The sequence below is a fragment of the Symphalangus syndactylus genome, chromosome 5 (assembly GCF_028878055.3).
Source record: "Symphalangus syndactylus isolate Jambi chromosome 5, NHGRI_mSymSyn1-v2.1_pri, whole genome shotgun sequence".
Taxonomy (NCBI): domain Eukaryota; kingdom Metazoa; phylum Chordata; class Mammalia; order Primates; family Hylobatidae; genus Symphalangus; species Symphalangus syndactylus.
Genome location: NC_072427.2, coordinates 55,013,627 through 55,040,671, shown reverse-complemented (window position 1 = coordinate 55,040,671; position 27,045 = coordinate 55,013,627). Strand labels below are relative to the sequence as shown.

At 43.5% G+C, this 27,045-nt stretch overlaps 1 protein-coding gene across 3 annotated transcripts in view; it reads right to left on the bottom strand.

Moving 5' to 3' along the window:
* ENTREP2 (endosomal transmembrane epsin interactor 2) overlaps positions 1-27,045 on the bottom strand; it is a 455,758-nt gene that overhangs the window by 242,497 nt on the left and 186,216 nt on the right. For all 3 annotated transcript variants that reach the window (XM_063639058.1, XM_055278517.2, XM_063639057.1), the window contains exon 2: positions 15,426-15,482. In XM_063639058.1, coding sequence (XP_063495128.1) covers positions 15,426-15,482 — 57 coding nt within the window. The remainder of the gene's footprint in view (positions 1-15,425; positions 15,483-27,045) is intronic.

Below are 27,045 nucleotides of genomic sequence, written 5' to 3'. Positions count from 1 at the left end.
TTTTTTAAATATCCTGCTAGCTAAAGACCATTAAAGATATTTGGAGAGAGATGACATCAGAAAAAGCGGCAAAGACCTAAAAATTCACTCCTCCATAAGAAGAAAAAATAACTGAATGAAATGGTTAGAATCAAGTTGCTCACAACTCTGGAAATTAACCAAAGGCCTGCAGCAACCTTGGAAGCATTTCTTCAAGATGAAGAGCTGAATATCGGTAAGAACAGTAGGATTTGGGGCATTTTGGCTTGCCCTAGTCCCATCCTCCATTCCTCATCTCTACAGTACCCCTGAAAAACAACAGCTCACATGCCTGGTGCAGCCTGGAAGCCACTTGAGGGAAGGGAACAAACTGGATCTTTTCCAAAGTCCCATTCCCAAATAATTCTCATGATGTGACCATTCCAGTGATTCCCTAGAAGACCATACTTACAAACCTAGTTGTATTTGACCTGACCCTGAGCTCACCCAGTGTGAACAGTCTTTTCCCTGGGGGTGACTGTCAAATACATTTATAGGCAAGTGTTTTCACTTTGCAGCTGCCTAATCAGTAGATAATAGTGTATTAATCTAAACACTTTGAAAAATCCTGAGGAATAACATGCCCATAGGGCTTTTGAAATGCCCCAACATATCTCTGGGAATGCAGAGTACCATATGCATGCATAGGGTTGTGCATATGCCCAGGAAAGCCCTGAGAAGGCTCTAAGCTCTCAGATGACAACTGCCTTGCAGAATGTTGAAGGTGTGCCCCAAGAGTCACACAAATCCCCTTGTCAAAGACTGGGAGATGTACTGGCTCCAGGCATTTAAAGAAATCTCTGTCCAATAAATATGTAACTTCTAAACTAACTTGGTAGACAATTCAGTAGCCACACATGACAAAGGATAGGCTTTACAGAATTCGTTCAGAAAAGTCATCAACAATAAACTATAGTGGACAAGAAGAATTTGCTTTCTAGAGGCACCATATTATATTAGTGAAAATGCCCAGTTTTCAACAAAAAAAAATCAGAAATATGAAGATACAAGAAAGCATGGCCCATACTCAGGCAAAAAAAAAAGCAATCAATATAAGTGATCCCTGGCCGGGCACAGTGGCTCATGCCTATAATCCCAGCATTTTGGGAGGCTGAAGTGGGCAGATCACTCCTGAGGTCGGAAGTTTGAGACCTGTCTGGCCGACATGGTGAAACTCCGTCTCTACCAAAAATACAAAAATTAGCTGGGTGTGGTGGCACATGCCGGTAATCCCAGCTACTCAGGAGGCTGAGGCACGAGAACTGCTTAAACTCTGCCAGGAGGCAAGGCTGCAGTGAGCCAAGATCATGGCAATATACTCCAGCCTGGGCAGCAGATTAAGACTCCATCTCAAAAAAAAAAAAATATATATATATATATGTGTGTGTGTGTGTATATATATAGGTATGTGCGTGTATATATATGTACACATATATGTGTGTACATATATACGTACATATATACACACATATATGTGTGTGTATATATATACATATATATCTCACATATACATATCTCATACACACACACATACACACACACACACACACACACACACACACATATATGACCCCTGAGAAAGGCATGGTGGACTTAGAAGACAAAGACTTTAAATCAGTTATTTAAACATATTAAAAGAGCTAAAGCAAACTCTCTAAAGAACTAAAGAAAAAGACGACAATGATATCTCACCAAATAGAGAATATTAATAAAGAGATAGAAATTATAAGAACCAAATAGGGCTGGGCATGGTTGCTCATACCTGTAATCCCAGCAATTTGGGAGACTGAGGGAGGAGGACTGCTTGAGGCCAGGAGTTTGAGACCAGCCTGGACAACATAGCAAGATCCTATCACTACCAAAAAAATACACAAAAATTAGCCAGGTGTGGTAGTATGCACCTGTAATCTCAGCTACTCAGGAGGCTGAGACAGGAGGGAGGATCCCCTGAGCCCAAAAGTTCAAAGCTGCAGTGAGCTATGATCATACCACTGCACTCCAGCCTCAGAGATAGAACAAGACTCTGTCTGAAAAAAAAAAAAAGAACCAAACAGAAATTATAGATTGAAAAGTACAATAACTCAAATAAAAAACTCTCTATAGGGGTTAAAGAGCAGATTTGAGTAGACCGAAGACAGAATCATCAGTTAACCTAAAAATAGGTTAATTGAGGTTATCCAGTCTGAGCAGCAGACTAAACAATGAAGAAAAATGAACAGATCCTAAGAAGTGTGTGAGCCATCATATAGTGTACCAAAGTGCATGCAATGGAGTATCAACAGGCGAGGAGAGAAAGTGAAAAGGGCAGAAAATACCTTTGAAGAAATTACGGCCAAAGACTTCCCAAATTTGATGAAAGACAAGAATCTACACATCCAAGCTCAATGAAATCTAAGTAGAATAAACTCAAAGAGATCCATGCCTAGACATATCATAAACAAACTGTCAAAAGCCAAGGCCAAGGAGAGAAGCTTGAAGGCAAAAGATCAGTGACTTACCACATACAAGGGGTCCCAATAAGATTAACAGCTAGTTTCTCATTAGAAAACATGCAGAACAGAAGGCAGTGCAATGGCAAGAAAAAAAAGTGTAAACCAAGAATTCCATATCCAGCAAAACTATCCCTCAAAAATGAAGAAAAAATCAAGACATTACCAGATAAGCCAATGCTGAGATAATTTGTCTCTATGGAATCTGCCCTACAACAAATAGTAAAGGAAGTCTTTTAGGCTGAAATTAAACACACACACACACACACCCAGGTGCACGAGCATGTGCAAAACTAGATAGATAGTAAATTAAACTCACATAGACATAAGAAGCATGATTAAAGATAACTACCTAGATGCTATGGTTTGGATGTGGTTTGTCCCAGTCAAAACTCAGGCTGAAATTTAATTGCCAATGCAACGGTGTTTGGAGGTGGTGTCTTTAAGACATGATTAACTTAAGTTGGACTGATGTCCTTCTCACAAGACTGGGTTAGTTCTCTGCAGAATGGATTAGTTTTGATAAGAGTTAATTGTTACAAAGTGAGGTTGCCTCTCACGTTTTTCCCTTTTTGCCTTTCCCTTTATTTGCCATGTTTTGAGGAAGCACAAGGCCCTCACCAGAAGCCAGCAGATGCAATTGTCCAATCTTGAATATCCCAGCCTGCAGAACCATGAGCTAAATAAACCTTTTTTTATAATAAATAACCCAATCTCAGGTATTCTGTTATGGCAACATACAAAAAAAGGTTAGGACATACAGAAAACAGCATACTGGGAGACATAATAATTCCTCATCAGTAATTACATTAAAAAATTAAACTCTCCAATTAAAAGGCAGAAAGTGCAGAATGGATTTCATTATTATTATTATTTTTTTTTTTTTTTGAGACGGAGTCTCGTTCTGTCGCCCAGGCGGGTGTGCAGTGGCATGATCTCGGCTCACTGCAAGCTCCGCCTCCCGGGTTCACGCCATTCTCCTGCCTCAACCTCCCGCATAGCTGGGATTACAGGCGCCCGCCATCACGCCCAGCTAATTTTTTTTTTTGTATTTTTAGTAGAGACAGGGTTTCACCATGTTAGCCAGGATAGTCTCGATCTCCTGACCTGGTGATCTGCCCGCCTAGGCCTCCCAAAGTGCTGGGATTACAGGCGTGAGCCACCGCGCCCGGCCTGCAGAATGGATTTTAAAAACATGATCCAATTACACACTATCTATAAGAGATTCACTAGAGTTTGTCAGTAAAAAGTAGAAAATGATATACTGTGCAAATGCTAACCAAAAGAAGTTTGAGTAACTATCCTAGTATTAGACAAAATCATCTTTAAGACAAAAATTGTTACCAGAAACAAATAAGGACATTTTGTAATGATAAAGGGTTAATCATTCAAGAATACAGAACAATTATAGACATATTTGTACATAACAATTGTGCCAGAGTAGCAAAGAATTAGCAAAGATACAACATTCTGAACCGCTGAGCTGGTAGCTCTATACTGAAAAATGAGAAATGTCATTTGCCTAAATTATTGACAACCAGAAGACTGCAACCAAGATCAAGTGCACCCTGGAAAGGCACAGGTTTTCCATCCTGGCTACATATCGAAATGATCCACGGAGTCTAAAACTACAGATACCCCGGCCCTATGCCAAGAAATCCTGATATAGTCAGTCTGAAATCACATTTCTTAAAGTGCCCCAGGTGTTCTGAAGTTCAGGCAGGATAAGGAGACATGGGCCTAGAGTGTGAGAGCATGGGCTCTGAAACATACAGCCTGGGTTTCAACCTGAGCTCTGCCTCTTACTCGCTCCAAAAAACCTTGAACATGACTGAACCTTGCTGTACCCACATCACAGAAGAGTGTCTGGAACACAGTGAATGTTAATAAATCTTAGCCATTACTGTCGTTGTCATCATCATCATCATCTGCCCAGGACAGGCACAACTTGAGGTACCTCTGAACCCTCACAATGGACACTGAAGTTGGTGAGCAAAGAGACAAATGGCAGCTTTACCTGGTGGAAAATAAGCTCAGCTCTTCCCTCTCGAGCCTGCTTCATCCCCCAGGAAGACTAAAGTGGATCCTGCCAGTCGCACAACAGAGCTCCCACTTTCAAAGATGGCCTTCACATTCTGGACCACGCATACTAGGGTGGAGTTCAGGAAAGGTAAACTGTGCCACCCTCCCATACCACCACGCCCCCGCAAAACACACACACACACACACACACACACACACACACAAGAAACCAACTAATCCAACAACACCAACTTTCTACCTTCATTAACATAGTCCTTCTTTTGTAAATATAAATAGGACAATGAAAGATGGCCTGATATTGAGTGGGAAAAAATAGAATGAATAATGACCTAGATGATTAAAGAGACCAATTAACCTGTGGGGGAGGTGAGAATATCTGATAAACAGAATTCTAATTAATATACTTGAGGGAGATTGCACCCATTAAATGAGTGTTTCATAAAATGTGAACACATTGCTATGAAATAAAAGCAATTAGAGAAAAACACAGTTCTTAGAAAATAACATAGCTGTCAAAATAAAAAATTCAACAGAAGGATCAAACAGTAGAATGGATACAGCTGAAATCCAAAGTAGTTATCTAGAAAATAAAATAGAAGTGCCCCAGAAAGTAAAGAAAAAGAGAAAAAAAAATTAGAAAATGTTAAGAATCCCATAGGATCAATTTAGAAGGTAGAGCATCTATCCACTAGGAATTCAAGTAAGAGAAGGCAAAAATTAATAAATAAATAGATGATAAACAGATAAAGAGATACAATCAAAGAATTAATGGAAGAAATTTCCCCAACAATTTTTCTTGAACTATCCAATAGACAAATAACTAGAACTAGTCTAATAATTCACTATGGTGTGTGATAAACAAGTATGAGATCAATATACATAATTTTTCCAGAAATTATAGCAGAAAATACAGTTGGTTCTTGAACAACACAGGTTTGGACTGCATAGGTCCACTTATACATGGATCTTCTACCTCTGCCACCCCTGAGACAGCAGGACCAACCCCTCCTCTTCCTCCTCCTCCTCAGCCTACTCAACTGATGACGATGAGGATGAAGGCCTTTATGATGGTCCACTTCCACTTAATTAATAGTAAATGCATTTTCTATTTCTTAGGACTTTTTGAAATGATATTTTCTTTTCTCTAGCTTACTTTATTTTAAGAATACAGTATATAATACATCTAACATACAAAATGTATGTTAATTGACTATGTGATCCATAAGGCTTCCAGTCAGCAGTTGCTTATTTGTAGTTAAGTTTTTGAGGAGTCACACATTATACGCAAATTTTCAACTACATGAGGGGTCAGTGCCCCTAACTGCCGTGTTGTTCAAGGGTCAACTGTATATCCCCATCTCTAAATATTATAGATATTATTTTCCAGGAATTAATCTATAAAATCAATGCAATCACAAAAGTCAAATCATGACCACTGTGTAACTTCACAAAGTCATTCTAAATTTACTGAAGAATGCACAGAAAAGCAAAAAATATGTGAAAATAAGTCATTCGACTTATTATAAAGCTGGACTAGTTAAAACAATGTGGTGTTGTCTTAGAAATGAACTGATAGATTCATTACACAAAATAAAGATTTGAACAAACAGACCCATATCTAGGAGTGAGGTGGTGGAAAACATTTCAAATGGCAGGAGAAATACTGAATCGTTCAAAAAAATAATATTGGGAAAATGGCTATCCATTAGGAAGAGATAAAGTTAGAGTCTTCATACCACATGTAAAAATAAGTTTTGATTCAATTAAACATAAAAAAATTAAACATTTTAGAAATACACAGGTGAATAATTTCAGAATTATGGTCGAAGAGAGATCTTTTAAAGTGTCTATTTTAAAAAGACACTTTGTTAAAAATTAAAAGACAAAGAAACTGACAAGACAAACTGGGATAAAATATTAGTCACTTGAAACAGAAAAGTATTATGATGTTAAGAAAAAAAAATAAGAAAATGAGGAGAGGTCCCCCCCAAGGAGGGAGAGTGACGGTGAAGGAGAGGAGTGGTTTGAAAGACTAGAAGGTAAGGAAATGATACATTAATAATTTGGTTCAATATATTGAATCAGGTCTGGGTGAGGAAGGAACCAGGGGAACCTGAGTTTAGGTTTTAGAATAAGGCAACTGAAGGAAAGGGAGAAACATTCCTAATGAGATAGGGGAGCAGAAAGAAATTGGTTTGTGTTTGGAGTAGATTGAGTTGGAGTCCTTGTAGGATAAATGCTAACATGGAGGCTCCTCTAGTTTAGTCTCACTAGGCAGATTCATTTGAGTTAACAAAAAACTAAATTATAGACTTCATGTGAAAAATTGTAAGACTGTGTTGTGTTTTTGTTTTGCTTTTTCATTCTCTTTATTATTTTTTATTTTGCTTTCTTTTTTCATTTTTATTGTCTCCTACTTGAGTTGCTTTATTGAATCTTCTTTTGTAGACAAATAAGAATTTTATAATTGTTTGGATTTAAATGGTTATTTTCAAATTGCTTAAGGGTATTAAAAAACAACTTCTTTCCTTGCAATTTTTAAAATGTCCCTTTCTAATTGCTTACATGTTAATACATTCACACAACAAAATAATATGCAACTGTTTAAAACAGTTTATACTAAGAAATATTTAGTGAATGGAGTGACAGTCATGAAATACTCCTAAGCAGAAAAAAAAGGCATGTTACAAAATAGTTAGGTACACTATGAATCTAATTTTCATAAAAATATGTATGCATCTGTGTATGCACAGGGAAAAATGGAAGGCAAAACAGCAAAATATAATTATGTCTATCTCTAAGTGTTGGGATTTGGGATGATTTTTAAAAATTGTCTTATTGTGTTTTTATGCATTTGCTAAATTCAAAACAATGAATATTTAATATGCTAGAGTTTAAAAATTAAAAAAAGAAATCTCACACATCAATGTAACACAGTCTCACAGAAAAAATATGTACAAGCAATTCATGGAAGAAATTCAAATAGGTAATGGAACCTTACTATTTGTTTCGTTTCGGTCCCATCTGTTCTTTGTTTCCTTTTTCCTGTTTTCTGCCTTCTTTTGCATTAATTGGATATTTTTTATGATTCCATTCCATTTCCTTTGTTGGTTTCTTAGCCAACTCTTTTGGGGTTTTTGGTTTTATTTTAGTGGTTACTTTAAGCTTTACAGTAGACAACTTTAATTTATCATAGTTTACCTTCAGGTGACATTAGACTTCATCATGTATAGTCTAAGAATCTTACATTGTATATTTCCATCTGCCCTCCTTTATAGTATTTTCATACAATTACTTATACAAATGTTATAAACCCCACAATACATTGGTGTGTTTTTTTTTCCTATTTTTGGTTCTTTGTATGCATTCAGCTTCTTGAATCTGTGGGTTTCTAGTTTTTATTCCATTTTGAAAAAAAATTACTACTATTTCTTCAAGTATTTTTTCTGTTTGCCCTCACTCCTTATTCCACATATATTAGTGTTTCTGGAAATTATTCCACAAAGCTCTCTGATTTTTTTCATATTTTTGTTTAAAAAATGCTTTTTCTCTGTGTTCTTCATTTTGGAGAATGTACATTGCATTGCAATGCCTGTAAGTCCACTAATCTTTTTTCTTGTTTCAAATCTGCCATTAATCTCATCCAGTGAATTTTTTCTCTCTTACATTGTAGTTTTCATCAGCAGAAGTTCAACTGGGTTTTTTTTATGCCTCCATGTGTCTACTTAACTTTTGGAACATACAATTTTAATAACTGTTTTAATGTCCTTGTCTGCTAATTCTAATATCTGTGTCAATTTTGTATCAGTTTCAATGGGTTTATTTTTCTTGTCACTTTGAACCATAGTTTCCTGCTTCTTTGCATGCCTAGTAATCTTTGATTAGATGGTAGACATTAGGAATGTTATCTAGTTGGTGCTGGATACTTTTGTATTCCTATGAACATTCTTAAACTTTGCTCTGGGACACAGGTAAAATACTTGGAAACTAATCTGATTCCTTTGGATCTTGCTTTTAATATTTGTTAGGCAAAACTGGAACAGCATTTAGCTCAAGGCTAGTTATTCACTACTGAGGTAAAACTCTTCTGTGTACTGTATACAATGCCCAAGTGAATCATGAGGTTTTCCAATCTGGATGGTAGGAAAACCCTAATTTGGTGACTGGCACTTTTCTCTCTAGTCCTCTCAGATAGTTCTTTCATGGCCTCAGTTTCCCTACATGCAAGAGCTGATCAGTAGCAGCTGCATATTCACAGGGCTTCCTCTCCAAATCTCCAGAACCCTCTGCCTGAGTAAGTCTTTCCTCTCTGGCACTTTGTTCTGCAAATTCTAGCCACCTTGGACTCCCAGGCTCAGTATGGCCTCCTTAACTCAGCAGGACTGCCAGGCTCTTCCCAGGTTCCTGTGCTGTGGCCCGGAAACTTTCTCACAACAGGAGGCTGCGGCAATCCTGATTTACCATTAATGGTGTGAGATCAAAGTAGGGAAAATATATAGTTGAATCAGGCCACGTTTATTGCTATGGACCCACAGTAGCTTGTTTGGTTGGCTAAAACACAAAGCCGAAGGTGGGCTACATTAAGTGAAGTTGAAATGCCAGACTTTCTTGGTATACCACAGATGAAGGGACCTAAAGACTCAAGGAGACTGGAATGTTAGAGTAGATTTGGCATGTCTGACCTCATCTATCCCCAGAGGATCCAGAGGCACACCTTTCTCTACAGTTATGAGAAATAAATATGTGAGAGGAACCTCAGCATCCCTGAACTCTTCCCGGAGGCCACAAATTACAGTTGGAATTTCTGTGCTACTATCTAACTAGGGTCCCTAAATGCAATGAACATGATGAGACCCCAGGGTTGCAGGGGCCAGGTGGCAGCACTTCATTGCCAAAGGCATGGTGGATGTGGTTCCTGTGAAGGACAGAGAGCCAAAGCAGCGATCAGAGTAAGCCGGCTCACTGAGATCTTTGGTGTTGGCTCTAAGAAGCCCTGTTTCTCTGATTGAGCCGTGATGGATACACGTTTCTGTCTGGGTTGATAAAGCTTAGCAATAAAAATAAACCACCATCTCAGTAAGGCAAAAAGCCAGATCCCTCAAACAATGTAATATAAAATGCAAACAATACTAAACACGTTATTGGATCTATATGGTACTCATATTCCCATAGATTAGTGCTTCTTAAAGTAGATTTACTTTGCTTTAAAAAAAAAAACTGTCCTAAACTGTAACTAATTTGTTATTGGTAAAAATAAACTCTAAAAAATGTTTTCAACTCCATGGTTATTAGTCTCTCAATAGTATTAGTTATTATGAATAATCTAATATCCAGTTCAGTGCTACTGTACTCAAGGTTTTAAAACTTATACCGCCTGTGATTATGGGAAACTGTTTCCATTATTGATACATAAGCCATCACAAGATGGTTCACTGAATCTTTCAAAAAATCATCTAATCAGAGCTATATAATCTGGTTTCTAATTGGCATCCAGCATAATATAGAACCTGTTATAGTTTAATGTAAGGAAGACAATGATCTCAATCATAGAAGACACTAAGCACAGATCTAAAAAAAAAAAAAAAAAAACTACCCCACTAATGTGAAAATACATATTCTTTATTCATGTTGCTAGTTTTCAGCATTTAGAGAGGCACTTACAAAACACTATGGTAAACACACACACACACACACACACACACACACAGCATTTCCCTTCTTCCCCTCCCTCTCACATTGCATTCACCAGCCTACAAAGGGAGGCCTCCCTCACCGAGTGCTCACAGTGGGCCTGCTGCTCCCCTCTCTTTGCCCTCCCGCACATCAGTCACTCCGGCAGGGACTGTACAGCTCTCCTTCATCTCGCTCTGTGTGTCTATAAGTGCAGAATGATGAAAAGAAGGAGCTGCAGCAGGGCTCCGGATGGCCTTGTGCTTGGGAGCCCTGCAGAGGAAAGCTGCTGCCAGGAAACGCTCCAGCAGCAGGGGCCACTCACGCCTGTCCTCAGCCAGCCAGGCCTGCAGGGCGAATGGAGTGGCTGCACAGACCCTAGGGCCATGGGCCCAAAACTGCTTCTTCTCACTATCCTGAGGGATACTCTCCTTTCAGAGAGGTCAACTGACTGTGTCACACTGGCCAGTGTGTCCCCCTGGGAATGAACTAGAAAACTCACTGCTGCATCTTTAGTTGACACCTCCAGGAAGAAAAAAACATTAGCACAGACAATAAAAGCAGGAGCTTTTATTTTAAAAATCATTAAAATCAAGACTTCAAGCCATGCTAGTGCTAAGTCTCAGGGCAGGGTACTTTGCTTCCTAGGTCTTCCTTTCCTTGCACAAGGTCTCATATGTCATCTGGAAAACCTCAGTTCCATTTTGTGGGCCCTAGGGAACCATGAAGGGCTTAACGAAGGGGAGTGACACAGGCCGGCAGACACTTTACATACCACCCACAGCATCTGTGTGTGTGGAGAACGGATTGGAGAAGAGCCAGATTTTTGGCACACAGATCTGTTAGGAGGCTACTACATGAGATGCCAGGCAAGACCTGCCCTAGAATGGTGGCTCAAGGCAGAGAGAAGAGAGGCGCAGGTGCATACAAATAAAATGAGTCACGGCCAGGCACAGTGGCTTACGCCTGTAATTCCAGCACTTTGGGAGGCCAAGGTGGGCGGATCACAAGGTCACGAGTTCGAGACAAGCCTGACCAACATGGTGAAATCCTGTCTCTAATGAAAATACAAAAATTAGCTGGGTGTGGTGGGCACACCTGTAATCCCAGCTACTCAGGCAGCTGAGGCAAGAGAATCGCTTGAACCCGGGTGGCAGAGGTTGCAGTGAGCCAAGATCATACCATTGCCCTCCAGCCTGGGTAACAGAGTGAGACTCTGTCTCAAAAACAATAATAAAAATAGTAATAATAATAAAATGAGTTACAAGGAGAGAGCTTGTGAATAAGTATGATGGGTGAGGAGGGAGAAGGATGTCTGAGTGACTCCCCAGTTTCTCGAATGGGTAGGTGGTGGTGTCATCAACTGACACAGAAAATACAAAGGGACAAGAAGATGAGGTTGAAGGAATGTAAGTCACGTGATATACAATTAGAGAAAAATGATAATGTCCACACAGACTATAGTTGGCTGGAAAAAAGGAGGATTTGGGAGTCAGAGAACTTTGGGTTCAAGTCCTAGCTCATTACTTAAGGTGTGGAAGCCTTGGCCTCGCTTTAAAAACCTTTTTTAAAAAAACTCTTTTAAACTTTAAAAACTCTTTAAAAAAAAAAAAAGAGTAGGAAAACCTACTCTTGCCAGGACTGTTGTGAGGATAAGGACATACAGGTCCCACTTGATGAACGGTTACCGTCATTGTTTACAGTATTTTCTTTGGTATTATTCTGGATAGAACATCTTTGGTCACATTTCCAAAACTCTGTGGTGATGGTTCCTGTTAAGTGTCAACTCGGCTAGACCACAGTACCCAGATATGTGGTCAAACACTAGTTTGGATGTTGCTGTGAAAGTATTTTTGTAGATGAGATTAAGTTTTAAGTAGACTTTAAACAAAGCAGATTACCCTCCATAATGTAGGTGGGCTGCGACCAGTCAGTGGAAAGAAGAGAAAACGACGGAACTCCTCCAGGGAGGAGAGAATTCCGCCTGCTGCCTCCCTTCAGGCTAAAGCTGAAGCCTCAGCTCTTCCCTCCATCTCCAGCCTGCGGGCCAGCACTACAGACTTTCGAATTGCCCATTCCCACAACTGTGTGAGCCAATTCTTTAAAATAAACAAATCTCTCTACATACATATACATACATATATAAAAGTTATAATCTAGATATGTATATATACATCTGTGTATGCATGCGTATATCTATCTATATCTGTCTCTGTATCTGTATATCTCCTATTGGTTACGTTTTTCTAGAGCACCCTAATAGATCTTTATACTGTAGATTTTCCTCGCATCTATTGTGAACGCCTTTACTCCTCATAAAGCCAAAGCCGAGGCTATCTCAATGGTCATGATTCAGAGAGTGAGTTTTTGCTAATGAATCAAAAGATTGTACTGTTGTGGTCAACACAACAGAAGAACATTCTCATGGTACAGATGAAAAACTACCCAGCAAAATCCATACACTCCCGTCTGCAGTGCAGAACTGCCTCTGGGAAGCGCCTGTCCAGAGAGGCAGTGCCTGCCACGGGTTCCTAGATGGGGCCTCATGACAGGCTCTCCTGAATGGCTTGAAAGGCAAGCAATGAATGTCAGTTTCAGGCCAAGAAAATTAAACTGCTAGGGTTCCTTTTCTGTTCTCTATTCCCTTTCACTGACTTGCAGTGGATCCCACAGCCCTAGGAAACACTGGGGCCTCGGGTGGAAGGAGCCAGGTCCCTGAGCCCCTCTGTGAAGGATGCAATCACGGGCTACGCCTGACCCGGACAGAGGCCAGAGTAGCCTTGCCCCGAACTGAGCCACTGAAAGTCAGGAGGTTGCTCCAGCAGTTAGTGTCACCCTAATGATACCCTAACCTCCCTACATAAGGCAAGGAAGTCAGTCAAGCCACATGAACCCCTTCTCCTCTGCCTGGGGCTTGGGAGGAAATTAGTCCATGGGAGGTCAGTGCTGACCGACTCCCAGAGAGCAGACTGGCCCTGCTCCAACTATGCGGCAGGGCTGGGGAGCGAGCGCTCTGAACACTCTGCTCCTGTAGGTCCAGCTTCTGCCACATCCCCCCACTGGGAGGAATCCTGAGACCCCAGCCTGCTCCCCTGGCTTCCCTGGGACACTCCTCAGCCACCACCATAAGGGGTCCTAACTCCTTGTCAGCTATAAGCTTATGCATCCTGCATGGTAAAATGCCCAGCCCCATGAGATTCCTGATGCTGAGGCCAGGGCTGGGGGTGGCGCGCGGGGGTGATTGGGTGATGGACGTCATTTCTCTCTTGTCTTTTCATCCACACACCCACTCTGCGGAAGGCGGCTTTTCCTTTGTTTAGAGAGCTTAATCTGTCTGCACCATGAAGGTGGATGTGGAGGGAGGAGGCAGCTGTCCCCGTGTCACTGAAGGCAGCACAGTCACCACATTGCATACCCCAAGGATGTCAACCCCGCAGTCAGCCTATTCACTGCATTCCCCTTGGCACCAAGAGCCAGCTTCAAAACAATCCAGCAAGGGGCTAGGGGGATGTGGGCGGTGGGGAGATAGTGACAAAACAAGATGGGCCAGATGTTGACATCTGTTGAAGCCAGATGAGGAGTACACAGGGGTTCATGACAGCAGTCTCTGTACTTTTACGTATGTTTGAAAAGTTCTAAATAAAAATATTTTTCTGAAAGCAAATTCCTTATATGAGCCAAGATACAGCAGAAGAGGAGCCTCACCTGACTCTAAGGCCACTCCTGTCTTCCCTGATACCATTTCAGGGCGTCACGGTCACTCTCATGAAGGAAGAGGTGTTTTCAATAGACAAATGTGGGTTATTTTTCTATTCCCATTAATATTCACTACACGTCATTATCTCCAAGTCTAATCACTTAAAGAGGAGATTTTAAATAATTTATTAATATAAAAGAAGAAAAATGCCACGCTGTCTTTTTCATCATCTATCAAAACCCGGAAAACCTCTTCCTCTAGTCCTGACACAGACACATACATATATTAATGCATACACTGAGAAGAACAGGCATACAAATCAATAGACACAAATCTGCTCAGGGTGTTTTTCCGAGGGAAAAACCATTATCCTCTCTCCATCCCCCGCGTGGTCTGCTCCTCAGCACAATGCCACAGCAATTCAAATAACTCTCTTTATTTTACTCACAGAATTTTAGGGTTCCCCCCAAAACACAAAAATCTAACATTTCTTGACCTCTGATAAAATATGTTCTGTTTGTGCGATCATACGTATGCATACATAGTGCATAAACAGGATTTAATGTCTAGAGGAAACACATGCATCCACACTTTTTTTTTTTTTTTTTGAGATGGACTCTCTCTGCACCAGGCTGGAATGCAGTGGCGTGGTGCGATCTCGGCTCACTGCAACCTCCACCTCCCGGGTTCAAGCGATTCTCTTGCCTCAGTCTCCCCAGTAGCTGGGATTACAGATGCCCGCCAACATTCCCCGGCTAATTTTTGTAATTTTAGTAGAGATGGGGTTTCACCATGTTGGCCAGGCTGGTCTTGAGCTCCTGACCTCGTTATCTGCCTGCCTCGGCATCCCAAAGTGCTGGGATTACAGGCGTGAGCCACTGCGCCAAGCTGCATCCACACTTTTAAAATGCCCTTGTTGACCGGGCGCAGTGGCTCACGCCTGTAATCCCAGCACTTTGGGAGGCCAAGGTGGGTGGATCACGAGGTCAGGAGTTCCAGATCAGCCTGGCCAAGATGGTGAAACCCCGTCTCTACTAAAAACACAAAAAAATTAGCCAGGCGTGGTGGCAGGCGCCTGTAATTCCAGCTATTCAGGAGGCTGAGGCAGAGAATCATTTGAACCCGGGAGGCAGAGGTTGCAGTGAGCCGAGATCATGCCATTGCACTCCAGCCTAGGTGACAGAGTGAGACTCCGTCTCAAAAAAAAAAAAAAATGCCCTTGGTTCACACTCGGTCCTTACAGGAGGACACCAAAACAAAACAAACACAAAGAGGATGCCCTCGGAGCATCTCAGCAAGACACTGAGGGCACTCTCAGAAGCACCTCCCACGAGAAACACAGCGCTTCTCACAAGCCCATCAGCATTCAGCAGTGAGATTTTATCAAGCTGTGCTTCCCGCTGCCTGAAAAGAAGCTGGAATTCTCTTCGCCATTGCTTCTAACCTGCTCACGCATCTGAAGGTGGAACACTGCTCCAAGGCCACCTGGAGACACAGGTGCCACTTACCACAAGGGAGAGAGGCCTCTTCCAGGAGACGACACCTATGAGTCCCGACAGCAGCACCTGGAAGGACAAAAGATACAGGAAGGTGAGATGCTTCCGAAACCTTTCATGGGCAATCAAAACACTGTGAACCGTTTCAACCTGGAGAAGGATGTGTGGAACACAGCACACACACAGTGGCGGGGCTACCATGAACTGCATTTTCACAGCTTGCACCCACTCTGAGAGGCACATTGGTCTCTCAGGGCACCAGGGTGCTATAGAGGGGTCACTTTGTGCACTGCGCTAGGTGGCCCGAGAGTGACAGGCTTTCTGAAACACCCCACCCTGGTCCTCGACGTGATTTGGCTGTGCTAGGCACACGCCTGTATTCCTAGCTACTTGGGAGGCTGAGGCATGAGAATCACTTGAACCTGGGAGGCAGAGGTTGCAGTGAGCCAAGATCACACCACTGCACTCCAGCCTGGGAGGCAGAGCGAGACTCCATCTCAAAAAAAAAAAAAAAAAAATCACAGAGAACACTATTTGGGGAAAAGGCAAATGCAACCCCAACCACGGGCCACCTGGCCACCTGCCATGGCTGCATGGACCCTGGGCACGGCAGACCCTGCAGGCTCCTTCTCCCCTATACAGACTTGGCTCCCCTGATGCACACCCTTCTCTCCCCTCCAGCCCCTGCGAGCCCCTCCCCTTCACTCATCACAGCTTCCCACCTCACCCGTACATAGGCAGTGTCTTCTGATGAGGCTCCAGAACTTTCTAGGCCCTGACTCCAAGCGGCCCACTCCTTTCCCAGGCCAAGTCCTGCCCTTGACCTTGCCTGAGGTCCCACCAGAAGTCATCCCCTCTCCTGCCTCCTCCCTACTGTCCTTATCACATGAACACGCTATGACTTCTGTCCCTTAGAAGAACCACTGCTTAGCCCTGTGTCCAGCTCCTGGCTTGCCTGTCTCCTGGGCGGCCTCCTGAGGCCAGGCACCCTGAGGATGACACTGGCTCTGATCCCCACATTCCTGATTTCCTGGTGTCCAGGAAGGGCCAATGGATCATGAAGACACAGTCACTTCCCACCCACTACCATTCTAACTGGCTTCAGCCCCACAACTCCAAGGAAACTTCTCCCAAGGTTCCCCAGCAGTCACCAAGTGCGACAGACAAAGCTCGGTCCCCATCACCTGGCTGAGGGCTGAGGCTCCCTCCTGTCTGGGCTCCTGTGGCTTCTCGCTCCCCTGCGGTTCTTCCCACTTCCCGGGGGCCGCTCTCCTCCGCAGCCTCCCTCCTGGCCTCCTCCCTCTCCCCAACCTCTTCCTGGTTTCCCAAGACCTGTCTCCTGAGCCCTTTGTCTCTTCTCCCCAGGGCTCTGTGGTGGCTGTCCTGAGGCTCCTCGGGTACCATCCACTGGTGTCTGCACAGCTGATTCTCAGCCCAGGGCTTTGCCATGGCCACGGCATCACACCATCCACAGGCTCTGCTCCTGGCATCTGTCCAACCCAACATGTCCAAAAATGCAGCTGCAGCCTCCACCTCGGAAGCCCACACTTCCTCTTGCAACCTCTGCTCTCCACAAGAGTACCCCTTCTTCCCGATCACTCAAGCCCAAATCCTGGAGATCCTTCCCTCTCCCTCACCCCCATGTCCAACCAGGGAGGAACAGGAGGCTAAGGCTCACTCAACAGGGCAGCATGTGAGAAGACCGAATTAAAGGGAAGGTGTTTGCAGACCAGGTCTCCTGTGAAGACAAATTGCTCAAGCTTGCCACTGTGGGCACAAGCCAGGCATCTGGGCACTGGCTGGAATGGCTTGGCTGCATGTCCCCTGGGACTCCAAAAGCACTGGCCAGACCTGGGAGGAGGGCATGATGCTGACAAACTCACAAGGTCCCCTTGGTCACAGACTGCAGTTCACCCTCAATCACCTCCGCAGGGGGCAGAACCAGGTCTCAGACACAGCAGCCTCTATCACACCCAGCACCACGCTAGTATAGTCTCAAAAACATGTGGCCACAAAACAATAAAACAACAATAAACACATGAACCAAAGTGAGCGCACCAGGGCTCTGCTCCCAAGCCTCTCACATGTGTATTTTTTCTGCAATGCACACAAGTCCTCCAAACACAGTTACCGGCGACAGACATTATTTACAGCCATTTCCCACCTCCCAGGTCCCCTCTCATGGCCATGTCACCCAGGCTCCTTGCCTCGCAGTCCAGTTCCAGCCCTAGGGAAGTCCTTGACCAATGTCTCTCGTGTCTCTCTGGGGCTGCATCTCACTAACTCTCCTTCCAAATGCCCCTGAAACCTCTCTCTTGCCTTCTGTACACAACATTTGAACCCAGTGGGCACACCATGTTCCCATGTCATTTCACAGTCAGAGGACACCAGCCTTTCTTAGAAGGAGCTGACCATTCCTGCTGGAGCTCTCACCATCATTTCATGTTTGACATTTCAGACCGTGACTTCACTCCTCCACCCCCACCTTCTTCTTTTTGTGAATTCAAAATTTCTGACCATAATGCCATCATGTTTTGAGCTTATGGTATAGTTCAGGGGCCACTACGTCACAAAGCAGGATCCATTCTTCTGCTCAGCACCCTCCACTTCCCGGTTCATCTCTCTCCCCTCTGCCGGCACTCCCTTGTTTCACCTGCCCAGTGACAGCCTTGTCCACTCACTCTTGTCTCCACCTCCTCCCTCCCCACTGAAGCCATCCTGGATGCCTCCACCAAACAAACTGCATCTCCCTGGCCTGACAATTTAGACCACAAAGCTAGGTCCCTATTTTCCAGCACTGGAGGCACCTCCCTTGGTGGCCCCACTCCTGTCCAGGCCACTCTGGGCACCTCCAGGGAGGCTGGCAAGGGAGGAAACTGCACAGCAGCCACTGTGTGACTCACATATAAGCCACAGAGCTCTGTGGGCTGTCTTCCCTCCACACCCAACCTCCGAGACAGCCCTCATCTTCCAGCACTCCCTTCCTGTCCCCAGGCCTCCTGGCCCCAGCCTCAGCCCCCGACTCTTCTTATCCCTCAAGTTGAGGGCCACGTTCCGGGGCTCTGGCTCTGACCCTGCCATCTGCCTAGGATGAAACTTCCAAAAAGTGTCTTCTGTTTTTCCACACGCCCCAACACTGGCCTCACCCAGACTAAGCCTGGACAGACAGTGAGAAGAAACATCCCCTAGAAAATGGCGCCTTCTACTCCCCATGTCTACCAGATGAAATCTTACCCGTTCTTCAACCACGGCCCCACCCTCCTCACTCACGAAGAGCCTAGGAATTCAAGAGAACAGGGGGCCCATCAGATCCCCAAACTACCACCAGAGTCCTGCAGGCATCTTTAATAAACTCAGATAGAACGCCTTGACCTCTTCTCAGCTGAAGTGTATTAAACTATCAAAATTCTACAGTGACTAAGTCGCTTGTAGCAGGAATTTCACTGGAAGTACATAAACCTCCAAATCGTAGCCACTGCTCCACCTACTTCTAAGCCTGAAGGAAGTTAATATTGCTTTTATCTTATTAAGCTACAGGGAGAGTTCTTGACCTTCCCCATTCCCGTAAGCAAAGCTATCATTCCACAAATCCCCTCACAGAATGTGACTTTCAACAAACATGGGTGATTCGCTCACTGAAGACAATGTGCATTTCCAAATATCATTAATAACTACAACTAGGAATGGATCAAATTCTCCTACACAAGGCAAAAAAATAAAGCCATTAACCTTGGTGTGGCAGGCAGAATTCTAAAATGACCCCTGGTGACCCCTGGCCTTACAGAATGCTCTCCCTGAGTAAGAATATGATGGGCTGTCACTCTTGTGGTCTTCCCCCAGGGACATGTTCAAATAATGTGGCCCCAGCTTTCTGGTTGCAGCCTTGTGAAACCTGGCCAGGTGACTCTTATATGGGAGGGGGGCAAGGAAATGCTGGGTAGAGAAGGGTGGGGTGCCTGGCGAGGGCTCCACCCTCAGGCCTGTGCCCATGGACTTAAGTGAGAACGGGCACTCCTGTTTTCATGCCCAAATGTTGCATTTTCCAAGACCACTTTGGCCTCCCATGCTCCCCATCCTGTGCCCATAAAAATCTGAGACCATAGTGGGCACGGACACAAGCAGCTGCATGTTGAAAGGAGGAGAAGAGCACACCAACAGATACCAGCAGACACTGGCAGGCCACTGACGGTGGCGGGATGACGCAGAATTTGGTCAAGGGCAGTCAGAGGAGAGTCCAGCCACTGGCTGGCCTGACTCCAGGGGAAGACACCTTCTCACTCCATCCCTCTTTTGCTCCTCATCCACTTCACTGAGAGCTACCTCCACCACTCAATTAAACCTTGCACCCATCCTCCAAGCCCACATGTGATATGATTTTTCTTGTACACTAGGGCAAGAACCAGGATACAGAAAGCCCTCTGTCCTTATGATAAGGCAGAGGGTCTAACTGAGCTGATTAACACAAGCTACCTGCAGACAGCAAAACTGAAAGAGCACACTGTAACACACACCCACTGGGGCTTTGGGACCTGCAAACACTCAACCCTAGACACTGCCGTGGAGTTGGAGCCCCAAAATCCTCCCCAAAACCTACCCATCTTCATGTTCCCCCTCGGAGTTTGAACAGTGGGGCACCGAAGAAGTGAACCACACCCGTGTCACATGCCCTGTGAGGGGAATAAGGGAACTCCTCTGGTTTCAACTCTACTAAGCAAGGTCCAGACTCCTAACCCAAGAAAACTATGAGGTATTAAGTGAGTGTTGTGTCAAGCTGCAAAATTTATGGTCATTTGCTACACAGCAACAGAAAACAATTGTTATGGACTAAATGTATGTGACCCCCTAAAATGCAGATGTTGAATCCCTAACCCCCAATGTAATGGTATTTGGAGATGGGTCCTCTGGGAGGTGATTAGGATTAGACTGGGTCATGAGGATGACACCTTCGTGATGGGACTGGTAGCTCTATACGAGGAAGAAAGTGAACTCTCACGCTCTCTACACACACACAATGAGGAAGACCATTAAGAGTGCAAGTCAGTTATTGGTGTATAAGAATGCTTGTGATTTTTGCACATTGATTTTGTATCCTGAGACTTTGCTGAAGTTGCCTATCAGCTTAAGGAGATTTTGGGCTGAGACGATGGGGTTTTCTAAATATACAATCATGTCATTTGCAAACAGGGACAATTTGACTTCCTCTTTTCCTAATTGAATACCCTTTATTTCTTTCTCCTGCCTGACTGCCCTGGCCAGAACTTCCAACACTATGTTGAATAGGAGTGGTGAGAGAGGGCATCCCTGTTTTGTGCCAGTTTTCAAAGGGAATGCTTCCAGTTTTTGCCCATTCAGTATGACATTGGCTGTGGGTTTGTCATAGATAGCTCTTATTATTTTGAGATACGTCCCATCAATACCTAATTTATTGAGAGTTTTTACCATGAAGGGCTGCCGAATTTTGTCAAAGGCCTTTTCTGCATCTATTGAGATAATCATGTGGTTTTTGTCTTTGGTTCTGTTTATATGCTGGATTACGTTTATTGATTTGTATATGTTGAATAACAGACAAAAAGAGAGCCAAATCATCAGTGAACTCCCATTCACAATTGCTTCAAAGAGAATAAAATACCTAGGAATCCAACTTACAAGGGATGTGAAGGACCTCTTCAAGGAGAACTACAAACCACTGCTCAATGAACTAAAAGAGGATACAAACAAATGGAAGAACATTCCATGCTCATGAACAGCAAGAATCAATATCATGAAAATGGCCATACTGCCCAAGGTAATTTATAGATTCAATGCCATCCCCATCAAGCTACCAATGACTTTCTTCACAGAATTGGAAAAAACTACTTTAAAGTTCATATGGAACCAAAAAAGAGTCCGCATTGCCAAGTCAATCCTAAGCCAGAAGAACAAAGCTGGAGGCATCACGCTACCTGATTTCAAACTATACTACAAGGCTACAGTAACCAAAACAGCAGATACTGGTACCTAAACAGAGATACAGACCAATGGAACAGAACAGAGCCCTCAGAAATAATACCACACATCTACAACCATCTGATCTTTGACAAACCTGACAAAAACAAGAAATGGGGAAAGGATTCCCTATTTAATAAATGGTGCTGGGAAAACTGGCTAGCCATATGTAGAAAGCTGAAACTGGATCCCTTCCTTACACCTTATACAAAAATTAATTCAAGATGGATTAAAGACTTAAATGTTAGACCTAAAACCATAAAAACCCTAGAAGAAAACCTAGGCAACACCATTCAGGACATAGGCATGGGCAAGGACTTCATGTCTAAAACACCAAAAGCAATGGCAACAAAAGCCAAAATTGACAAATGGGATCTAATTAAACTAAAGAGCTTCTGCACAGCAAAAGAAACTACCATCAGAGTGAACAGGCAACCTACAAAATGGGAGAAAATTTTCGCAACCTACTCATCTGACAAAGGGCTAATATCCAGAACCTACAATGAACTCAAACAAATTTACAAGAAAAAAACAAACAACCCCATCAAAAAGTGGGCAAAGGACATGAACAGACACTTCTCAAAAGAAGACATTTATGCAGCCAACAGACACATGAAAAAATGCTCATCATCACTGGCCATCAGAGAAATGCAAATCAAAACCATAATGAGATACCATCTCACACCAGTTAAAATGGCCATAATTTAAAAATCAGGAAACAACAGGTGCTGGAGAGGATGTGGAGAAATAGGAACACTTTTACACTGTTAGTGGGACTGTAAACTAGTTCAACCATTGTGGAAGACAAGGTGGCGATTCCTCAAGGATCTAGAACGAGAAATACCATTTGACCCAGCCATCCCATTACTGGGTATATACCCAAAGGATTATAAATCATGCTGCTATAAAGGCACATGCACATGTATGTTTATTGTGGCACTATTCACAATAGCAAAGACTTGGAACCAACCCAAATGTTCATCAATGATAGATTGGATTAAGAAAATGTGGCACATATACACCATGGAATACTATGTAGCCATAAAAAAGGATGAGTTCATGTCCTTTGTAGAGACAGGGATAAAGCTGGAAAGCATTATTCTCAGCAAACTATCGCAAGAACAAAAAACCAAACACTGCATGTTCTCACTCATAGGTGGGAATTGAACAATGAGAACACTTGGACACAGGAAGGGGAACATCACACACCGGGGCCTGTTGTGGGGTGGGGTGAGGGGGGAGGGAAAACATTAGGAGATATACCTAATGTAAATGATGAGTTAATAGGTGCAGCACACCAACATGGCACATGTATACACATGTAACAAACCTGCACGTTGTGCACATGTACCCTAGAACTTAAAGTATAATTTAAAAAAACAATAATAATAATTAAAATATCCAGGAACTATGAAAAAAAAAAAAAGAGTGCAAGTCAGGAAGGAGCCCTCACCAGAAACCAGGCTTGCTGACACCCTGATTTCAGACTTTCCAGTTTCACCAACTGCAAGAAAATAAATTTCTGTTAGGTCACCCAGTCTATGCTATTTTGTTATGGCAGCCTAAGTAGACTAAGACACCACGACATCCCGAGTGGGACACTGGATTTTTGTTCCAAAACATCTGCTTTCTCCCCAGACTTCTCCAGGAGGGGCAGCACAGGCTTCCCTCCCCACACCCCTCCCCAGTCCCGGAAACACTGACACAGCTCCCAACACCAATGCTTGAGCGCTTGGAAGTGTTTGACTGTGCATGCATTGCTTGCTGTTCATCAGTGAGCTTCTGTGGAGCCAAGTTGGAAAACTTTTCCCTAGAGAGGTATAGTTCTGCCAGTAACAGGAATGCACCCAGGATTTGCAAACACTGTGATCCTCGAGGGCCTCAGCTCACAGCACAGTAGAAATCTCAGGCCAAACCCCTACCTTGCCGTGGGCATCAGGCTCAGCCACAGTGCTATGGTGGGCACTCATGCTCAGGGCAAGTCCCTTCTCCAGCCACATACCGCCTGACGCTGCTCCCTGTCATTATGACTCCAGCCACCTGCCACTCTGGCCTCAGTTCATTATTTGTTTACTTGTTTGTTTGGGAGTGGGACACTGGATTATTTTTTCAAAACATCTGCTTTCTCCCCAGACTTCTCCAGGAGGGGCAGCACAGACTTCACTCGCCCCACCCCTCCCTGATACCGGAAACACTGACACAGGTCCAAATACCAAGGCCAAATAGATTGGGAAAGGCATGATATTGCTGGGGGAGAGGAGGCTTAACCCTAATGACAGAGGGCCTGCAGAATGGCTTGAGGGAGGCTTTTCACTGCCCAGGTGCTGGGGTGCCTCCTTTCTGGAGAGGCCTGCTCTGGCCCACTGGAGACCAAGGGCAGTTGGTGTAAAAGAAGCTCAGAGGCCCTGCTCTGAAACCATCGGATCTTGAACTGTTTCTGCTCAATTCCAGCTACCAGCAAGGATTATGTTGCACATTCTGACATCTCAGTAATCCTGTAGGTTGATTTTGCACCACTCTCATGAGAAAAAGGGTCATGAATCTAGTTAGCCATGAAATTACTGCATCATGAAACCTTCACCCCGTTTAATTTACAGGTATCATTATTCAGAGTCCACAGTTCACAAAGAATACAGAGAAACCAAAGAGGGTTGAGGAAGAGTAACATAGAATTAAATAGCTGTGGAAAAAAAGCCAAATAGATTGCAAAAGGCATGATATTGCTCAAGGAGAGGAGGCCGAACCTTGTGAGCACCATGAGTTGTCACAAGGACGCCAACTCACTCTTTTCTCCACTTCCCCACCCAGCCTAATAGAGGCAAGAGATAAAATCAGAACAGAGACAGAATTTCCTGCTGTTGAGGCTGATGACAGTGGATAACAGGCTGCCAGGCGATAATGGCATCCTTAGAGTCAAAGACCTGCCCATTTGATTGGTACCCTGCCTGGACACAGAGGCCTGGAATAAATTAGCTCTTTAAATCTTATCCTCTAACACCGAAAAGTTCTTTCACTTCCTAAATTCAAGAATGTTCTTCAGATCATAAAGTCTGGTCCAAAGGCAAATGACAGTGAAGCAAGTCCTTCTAGAACATAGTCTTGAAAGCCAAGTAAATTACTTTCATGAAACATATGGCAGATGAGTGCCCAATAGCTACAGTGATATCAATTTACCACTAAGAAGCTAGCATTCACTGTGTCTGTAGAAAGAATTGTTGCAAAAACAGAGCAAATAATATTCTGAGTCCACAAACCCTCCATCTTCCAAACCTCCTGGACTGCAGCTCTGTGCAATATTCCTCCTACAGCCTCCTGGAGCAGCTGATCTTCCTACTTCACCCTCCGTCAATTCTCCTTGCTTTGGGTGTGGCTTTCTTTCTCTGGGTCTTGCTGGGGCCACAGAAGGCTCGCTGAGGCATGCAGGCCTCTGCCATCTGTCTCTACCTTTGAGGACACACTCATTGCTACCCCCACCCTGTCCATGCTTTCTGCCCCCTCTCTTTAGGGCAACTTCCAACTCACCATTCCCTCTCCCAGCCTTTCATCCCAGGCTGTGGTCCAAACATCCTCCACACCATTTCCCTTCAGGGGCTGCACCAACACATCACACTCATAATGTCCCTGAGAAAAGTTACCTTTCTTCTCAACCTACTGATAGAAAAAGAACTCTGCAGCTTTCATTCTCTTCTCAAGCAGAAGCAAAACTATAAATTGATGACAAAGATCACCTCATGAAAGAAAAAAAACTCCATTGTGTTAAAGTGTTTTTAAAATATTCTAAATAACTCATGAGTCAAAAGAAACTGAAAGGTGAAATACACCATGGTCTGTTCTGATGCAATGCATGCTTCTTTGATGCACATTCTCTCTTAAGTGCTTGGTAACAAACTCATTTGTCCAGGGCCTGCCCTGTAAGATGCTGCCTCCTCTTACGGGTATCTACTCTGACATTAGGGTAGCTGCTGGATTTTGTTATTTAGTGGGTTATTAGGTAGCACATACATTATCATAATACATTTAAAAATATTTTTAGTTTAAAAATTTCAAAATAATTTGTTTCCTTTGTAATAGTTTTTTTGGTTTTGTTTTTGTTGTTGTGGTTGTTGGTGTTGTTTTGAGATGGAGTCTCACTCTATCGCCCAGGCTGGAGTGCAGTGGCGTGATCTTGGCTCACTGAAAGCTTCGCCTCCCAGGTTCACGCCATTCTCCTGCCTCAGCCTCCAGAGTAGCTGGGACTACAGGCTCCTGCCACCATGCCTGGATAATTTTTTTTTTCTATTTTTTAGTAGAGACAGGGTTTCACTGGGTTAGCCAGGATGGTCTTCATCTCCTGACCTCGTGATCTGCCCACCTCGGCCTCCCAAAGTGCTGGGATTACAGGTGTGAGCAACCACGCCTGGCCTTTTTTTGTATTTTTTAGTGGAGACGGGGTTTCACCGTGTTAGCCAGGATGGTCTCAATCTCCTGACCTTGTGATCCACCTGCCTTGGCCTCCCAAAATGCGGGGATTACAGGCGTGAGCCACTGTGCCCGGCCTGTAATAGTTTTATTTCACGCTTTTAAAAACCTTATTCTGAGAAGGGATCCACAGGCTTCACTAGATTGTCATGCCAAAAGTTATGACCACCCCCCCCCGACCCCCTGCCCGATTAAAGTTCCTTTAGAGAAGATCTTTTGGTGATAAACTCCCATTTTCGGTTTATCTGTAAATAGCTTACTTCTCCTTGATGCTTGAAAAATAGTTATGCTGGAAACACTCTAGGTTGACAGTTGCATCTCTCAACAGTTTGAAACTATTATTCCACTGTTTTCTGACTTCCATTGTTGCAGCCAAAAGTCAGCTGTCCTCATTCTCTAAAGACTTTTGAGATCATCTCTGTGCCTTTAGTATTCTGAACTTTCTGCATGGTATGTTAGGTGTGGATTTCTTTTTAATCTTCTTTGAGAGATACTGTGCTACTGCATCTGTGAATTTATATTTTTCATTCATTCTGGAAATTTTGTAGCTAATATCTCTCCAAATATTGTATCTTCGCCATTCTCTTTGCCAGGGACTCCAATAGCTGTATGTTTGTCCTTCACATTCCATCCTCCAAATGTCTTAATTTTTCTTCTACATATTCCCTACACATGTCATGCATGACTTCATTCTGGTTACTTTCTTTAGTTGTATCTTCCAGATCATCAATTGTCTCTGCACTGTGTCTAATCAGCTGTTGAACTATATAACTGCACTTGTTTAGAAAATTTCAGTGATTATATCTCAAATATCTAGAAATTCTACTTTTATTTTATTTCCAAATGTAACTATTTATTTCAAGTAGTTCCTTGTTGTGTGCTCATCTATATGACTGTGTTGATAATTTCTTTAAATGTTTCATACACTAATGTTCTAGATTCCAAGACATGTTGTCCCAGGAGGGTACCAAAGTTTGCCCTTTGTTGTCTCATTGTGACTTGCTTTCTTTGATGCTTGAGCGCTTGGAAGTGTTTGACTGTGCAGGCATTTCTTGGTGTTCATCAGTGAGCTTCTGTGGAGCCAAGTTGGAAAACTTTTCCCTAGAGAGGTACAGTTCTGCCAGTAACAGGAATGCACCCAGGATTTGGAAACACTGTGATCCTCGAGGGCCCCAGCTCACAGCACAGT